Raw genomic sequence first — 6,532 nt, forward strand, 5'->3', positions numbered from 1 at the left:
GAAGTTTTTTTTTAATTAATACAAAATTAAGATTCTAATTTTTCAAATGCTTCTCAATTAATATATAGGGCGATTGGGTCTTTAGCTTATCCGGTCGGATGGGGCTTAAAACCCCTATATAACATCCCTACTCCTAGCTATATAGACTCTTTCAAATTCTTGAATCGATTTTATCCACCAGTGTTCAAATGTTAGGGTTTTTACTTGTACAGTGATCGAACCAAAGTGTACTGACATGATCGTGTCTATTATGTAAAAATGACATTCATTCTCTAAATTTTAGAACATCTCGTTCGAGAAGAACTATTGAAAATGTCATATATATTTCCAATGAATATATCTATTTCTAATTCCAAAAAAGGTTAATAATCAATATCATCATCATTGGATCCGAGAAGTCACATTGATGAATGTGTCTTCGGGGCAAGGAATGGTCAAGCAGCCCGGGTGATCAAAACCAAACTCTTCCTCGGATTTACTAAGAAGAGCTTGAAACGAAGGCTGACTCAAGTATGAGAGCGGCACCACATATCTCGTCTTCTGACTCTCTCCTACGTACACCGCAAGAAACCCTTTTTGCACCAATGAGACTGTCCTCTTGCTCGTAGAAGCTTCTGCGGTATAGAGGCCAATAATCTTCTTTGCACCCAGTAGACTTCTTCTCATCAACGCCATCTCTTTTAGTAAAGTTTGAAACTCTTTTGATGCTCCCTGAACCTGAATATGTTTGAAAGGATTCAAGTTGTTGGATAACTTGCTTGTTGTTTGTTGATGATATAAATAAAGGGTTATGTGTATATATAGAGAAAGATCAATGATGAGTTTGAACCTTCTTTGAAAAATCCTTGAAACTTATGGTCTACAAGTGCGGGACAGGCTAGAACATGGTTCTGTCTTACCATTTCTAAAAGATGCATTGATGAAATTTGTCTAAAAGATGCATTAATGAAATTTGTCTACTTGTTTTCTGAATGTTTTGAGATTTCCTCCAAGATAATCTTCTTTTTACTTCTAATTTTCATGTGTGATCTTATTTATAAAGAACAACTTAAACGGTGACATAGACGTGTTGTTCTGTTGGTGAGGAGCTTCAGGTCCCCACTATTAGTTCTTATTAAATCCAATTAGACCACATAAATTAGATAATAGGACTAGTAACCAACCATAGAACGTGAAAGAGAAAACCTTGCTGGTCTTTGTTATTGACAATGACATATGCATCATCTATAACTTTTTGAGAACACAAGCCCTTGTGACTCATTTATCATCAAGACAAATTGCATTAATGCATCTTTTCCATAGTTATGACAAAACCATGTGATTTTCTCTAGTTTGTCCCAAGATTCAAGACTACAAGTTTCAAAGTTTTTTTTCTGAGAGATTTCAACTCATTCATTTATTCATCTATCTATATATATACACATGAGCCCTTCTTTCTATCATCAACCAAAAACAAGCAATCCAGTAACATTAACCCTTTCATACATTTTCAAAAGAATTCAAACTTTCAGAAAAATGGCTTTGGTGAGAAGTCTATTGGGAGCAAAGAAGATTCTTGGCCGCTCTGCAACAGCAACAGCTTCTACGAGCAAAAGAGCAGCCTCAGCGGCACCAAAAGGGTTTCTTGCGGTGTACGTAGGAGAGAACCAGAAGAAGAGATATGTGGTGCCAGTCTCATACTTGAGTCAGCCTTCGTTTCAAGCTCTTCTCAGTAAATCTGAAGAAGAGTTTGGGTTTGATCATCCAATGGGTGGCTTAACCATCCCTTGTCCTGAGGACACTTTCATCAATATGACTTCTCGGCTTCAATGATGATTATCCAACATATTGTTCGTCTAGTTAGAGATAGACTTGTTCCTTGTAAATAGAGGAGTTTTTTTTCTCCTGTTCTTGAAAGAGTTGTTCTATAAATTTTTTTGAAAGTGAATGCCATAGACACAATTCTCTCAATCCTTTGCAATGTGATCTTATTTGATCATTACTTAATTTGGCGTGCCTTTGCATTCAACTTACATCATTTTGTTTTTTTCCCCTTTTATATGAAAGAACCTCAGCAGATAATCATTACAAAGCATGAAGAACAAAACCATGTAGCTTGTCCTACAGTCAATCCAGATTAACACATCTGAAACACCCAACTATGTGAAACTTTGTTCTTTGTACATCATAAGTTTCAATTCTTCTTATCATCAAACAGAGTTAATCTTTGTAAATGGATTGACACCTTTTTTACTTTTACTTCTACAGAGTTTGTTGCAGAGTATACGAAATTATATGTTAAATCGGTATTTGATCATACAAAACATTAAGAAATATTTTTCACATAATCAGCAGATTTCGTTTGGCAATGGGGTTGTAGTGTGATGTGCTAACTGAATGATTATTCTGTCTTACTTCTAGCATTTGTCACTCATTTTCTCCAGTGAATCCAGAAAAGCTTTAAACATCTGTCTTTAACTGAGGTATCCTCTGCAAATAAGTGATATTTGGGGTAATTTGATTGTGTGCAGTGAGATCACTGAGATGGTAATCATCAGATAAAAAACAAATTTGTCTTAAGACAAGAATCTAAATGAAGGTAAAACATCCTCCTACCCATATATTGGTTTGTTTCTATCGAAAACAAAAGCATATATGGGTGGGTCTCACAACTTTCTCGTGCTACTAGTATGGATACATAGACAATAGACAAGTAACTATGCATGCAAGAATGATGAACATTTTATTAGAAAACGTGATGCAATTTGTATAACTAAAACCATTGTCCTCATACAGAAACATGGGATATACATTTGAGATTTGTAACCTTTTGAATAACTCTCTTCAAGAAAGAAAGAGGAAAAAGTTAACATATTTACATTGAATAATTCTATCTCTAACTATAATGTCAGTTTTTCTTCTTCTTCTGGAACATCATTACTGAAACCAGGATGTCACATTGATGAAGGTATTTTCACGACAAGGAATCGTTAAACCACCAATTGGATGACCAAATCTAAACTCTTCTTCGGATTTACCGAATAGAGATTGAAAAGAAGGCTGGCTTAGATATGAGATTGGCACCAAATATCTCTTTTTCTGGACCTGGTCTTCACCAAGGTACACCGCAAGAAACCCCTTTGGCACTGAAACTGTCTTTTTGCTTGTAGCTGCTATAGAAAGGCCAATAATTCTCTTTGCACCCCAGAGACCTCTGAGCAAAGCCATTTCTTGTGTCTGGTAAATTAAAATTTGAAGATTTTGAAAAAAGGTTAGATACTCAGATTCAAGATTTGAATTGCTTTTGCTACTTGGTGATTTGAAAAGTTTGTTCTAACTCTGGATATAAATAAATTGATGGACTAACAACCACCCTGGAACCACTAAAAGTATGGGACATACACAAAGAGAGTTTCACATGGTTTTGTCTTCTAAAGATGATATAGATGACAAGAAACGAAACGTAACGAGCATTATCTGTTTGTTTTCTCATGTCTGTATAATAAATGACGAGAAACATGAAGGTACTCAACTTTTTTTACGTATAACTGTCCTGTGTGATCCGAGTTGTTGATATAAACAAAGAACATCTTAGCCTGTGGCAGAGTGTTGTTGTTCTGTTGTTGAGAAACTTTGGATCCCCACTTTGAGTTCTTATTAATTAATCTGTATAGACCACATAGATGAGGGAATATGATCACCTCAAAGAAGACAAGCCCTTGTGAATTGCATTTCATATTAAGTGTATTTTCTCACATTCAATTAATATTCTCATCAAATCATTTGCATTAAACTAAAACAGAGCCATGTGAAACTTTGCTCTAGTCTGTCCTACACTTACGTGTTACTGGTTTATATATTTTGATTGATTTAGAAATTCATGTAATATTTATAAATCCAAGTAAAATATAAAAAATTTTAAATTTTTTCGGATTAGTATTTACAAATCCGGAGGTTTTCCCTCGGATTTGAGTCTTTGTATTTTTAACCAAAAAAATCCAAAAAATCAATTCAAATCCATTATAAAATCAAATTTATTAATTAGTAGATCCGTATGATTGAATAACACTTGATTTAATATAAAATTTATGAATCATTAAACCAATAACACATGATTTTAATACAGATTTGAAAATTATAGAACCAATAACACTAGATTTAATTCGGATTTTCAAATTCATTAAAATAAAGCAACCAATAACCCCTACTAAGACCACTAGTTTCAATGATTTTTTAGAGAGGTTTTTAATTAGTTCATTCATTGATCTTTATATATATATACACACGCCATTACCCATTCTTTCTATCATCAACCAACAAACAAGCAATATATCCAAGATCTTGAATCTTTTCATAACATCTTTCAGAAGCTTCAAAAGCATTCAAACTTTCAGACAAAAAATATATAGAATGGCTTTCGTAAGAAATCTGTTGGGAGCAAACAAAATTCTTGGACGCTACGTAACAGCAGCAGCCGATACAAGCAAAAGGGCAACCTCGCTGCACCAAAGGGGTTTCTTGCTGTGTACGTAGGAGAGAGCCAGAAAAAGAGATATGTGGTGCCGATCTCATACTTGAGCCAGCCTTCGTTTCAAGCTCTTCTCAATAAGTCCGAGGAAGAGTTTGGTTATGATCATCCACTGGGTGGCTTAACCATCCCTTGTCCTGAAGATGCCTTCATTAGTGCGACGTCTCGGTTTCAATGATGATGTTCCAAAAGAAGAAGAAAACGGAAGTTAGTTAGAGATATAATCATCCAATGTAAATTTGTTAACGTTTTACAATGTGAAAGAGTTATTCAATGTGAATAGTTTCACAATTGTTTTGTCTCCCAAGTTAAATGAATGTGCAACTAAACAAAACACAAACAATGAAAAGCTAACGAGTCTTCAATTTTTCTCTCTTTAGATTCGTTAGAGCATCATTATCCAGGGTAATGATGCTCTTATATCTAAAGGTAGTTTAAATTGCTTAAGTTGCTTAAGAGCATCCGCAACGGCCCATTTAGACGAATCCTTAGCGCTATATCCTAGGCGAATTCGGATAAAATAATATTATCAAAGCCCAGTTCGGTAAGGAGCGATCCGTAGACAAGGAGTTTAAGGATCGAGTCCTTAGTGACGTGGCCGCGTCTCATTAGGTGGGGGGAGATATGTACTTCGGTGTGCAAAAAAAAGGCTCATTAGCGAGACGAAACGAAAAAAAAAAGCTCTCGGCGACGGAAGAGGCGATTTGATCTCCTGGGATAATCGAGGTAAATCGAAGCCGTTTCTTGTTGATTTATGGCATTAGATTAGCTTGCATGTTGTCTTCCTCGCGTTTAGGGTTCGGTTTTGTCTTTTCAATCGATTTGGTGATATTTGAGTTTGTAGTTACGGTTTGCAAAAGGTTTGGGTTTCAATCATTTAGGTGATCTTTCGGTTTGTAGTTAGGGTTTCAAACGATTTGGGATTCAATCGATTTGGGGATGTTTGGTTTGTAGTTAGGGTTTGAAACGATATTGGTTTCAATCGATTTGGTGATATTTGAGTTTGTAGTTACGGTTTGCAAAAGGTTTGGGTTTCAATCATTTAGGTGATCTTTCGGTTTGTAGTTAGGGTTTAAAAGGATTTGGGTTTCAATCCATTTGGGGATTATTGGCATCTTACGATTGTTACTCTGGTTGTATCTTCTTGTCTTAGATTAAGTGCTTTCACTCTGTGACTCTGTGATTCTTTACGAGAAATATTGAGCTTTATATGTGCTCTGACTCAGTTGAGGTTATGGTTTCAGATTTTTTTGTGTGTTCTAACTCTGTGATTAGTGTTGTTTAACGGCATGATTGTTCTTTAGCGTTTGTGTTCTTAAGGATTAGTGCAGTTGGTGTAGAAATCAAAATGGGACTGTTGTGTTCTTAACGGTTGTTAGCATTATTAAACGACTGTGGTCTTCGTTTATGGGAGTCTAGGGATTGGCTACTCAATATGGGAGTCTATGGGATTTGTTATACAAAATGGGAGTCTTAGTTTAATCAAGATTGTTTACTCTGGAGTTAGCTTCTCCTCTTACATTAGTATTATAGACACTTTGACTCTGTGATTCTTTTCGAGAAAATGTTGACCTTTATATGTGATCTGAGTCTGTTGAGCTTAGTATTATAGACTGTGTGACTGTGTGACTCTGTGAAGTATAATATTTATCTTGTCAATTTCTTTCAGGTTTAGGAAACATGGGACAAGATTATAGCTACAGCCAGCCTTCTTCATCAGAGGAGTATGATATAGATATAACTTCCCTGCTTCAAGCAGAAGCTGATATCTACGCGGATGAAGCTGAGAGTAGCCAGAATATTGCAGAGCCGTTTCAGTACCCTCCTCAACCTGAGGCTGATGATGGAATCCCCAAGACATGCTACTGTGGTGGTCAGCCTGTTGTGGCAACATCTTACACAAGCAAAGATCCAGGCAGAAGGTACTTCACGTGTGACAATGCTGATGATGGAGACTGCCATGTTTGGAAATGGTGGGATGTAGCGGTAATGGAGGAGATGAGTGACTTTCAGAGACAACTTAGG

General features: G+C 35.9%; 3 protein-coding genes and 1 pseudogene across 3 annotated transcripts in view; 3 read left to right on the forward strand and 1 right to left on the reverse strand.

Annotated features, from left to right (window-relative positions):
• Nucleotides 1–223: 223 nt before the first annotated feature.
• On the reverse strand, nt 224–779 carry LOC106322976 (auxin-responsive protein SAUR21-like). Its single transcript, XM_013761126.1, has one exon. It carries the CDS (start codon nt 673–675, stop codon nt 382–384), a length of 294 nt encoding a protein of 97 aa, XP_013616580.1. The 5' UTR covers nt 676–779; the 3' UTR covers nt 224–381.
• Nucleotides 780–1,313: 534 nt separating this feature from the next.
• LOC106322975 (auxin-responsive protein SAUR21-like) lies at nt 1,314–2,130 on the forward strand. Its single transcript, XM_013761124.1, has one exon. It carries the CDS (start codon nt 1,423–1,425, stop codon nt 1,810–1,812), a length of 390 nt encoding a protein of 129 aa, XP_013616578.1. The 5' UTR covers nt 1,314–1,422; the 3' UTR covers nt 1,813–2,130.
• Nucleotides 2,131–4,307: 2,177 nt separating this feature from the next.
• LOC106322977 lies at nt 4,308–4,727 on the forward strand (annotated as a pseudogene).
• A 461-nt stretch (nt 4,728–5,188) lies between these two features.
• LOC106324306 (glutathione S-transferase T2-like) overlaps nt 5,189–6,532 on the forward strand; it is a 2,703-nt gene continuing 1,359 nt past the window's right edge. Inside the window, exons 1-2 of the mRNA XM_013762298.1 lie at nt 5,189–5,233; nt 6,177–6,493. Of these exons, the coding sequence (XP_013617752.1) occupies nt 6,188–6,493 (306 nt within the window). The 5' untranslated portion in view covers nt 5,189–5,233; nt 6,177–6,187. The remainder of the gene's footprint in view (nt 5,234–6,176; nt 6,494–6,532) is intronic.

This window comes from Brassica oleracea, chromosome C2 (genome assembly GCF_000695525.1).
Source record: "Brassica oleracea var. oleracea cultivar TO1000 chromosome C2, BOL, whole genome shotgun sequence".
NCBI lineage: Eukaryota > Viridiplantae > Streptophyta > Magnoliopsida > Brassicales > Brassicaceae > Brassica > Brassica oleracea.

Bases quoted from the DNA above. Each gene is read 5' to 3' on its own strand.
- LOC106322975 (XM_013761124.1), top strand. From the start codon at position 1,423: ATGAGCCCTTCTTTCTATCATCAACCAAAAACAAGCAATCCAGTAACA.
- LOC106322976 (XM_013761126.1), bottom strand. From the start codon at position 675: ATGGCGTTGATGAGAAGAAGTCTACTGGGTGCAAAGAAGATTATTGGC.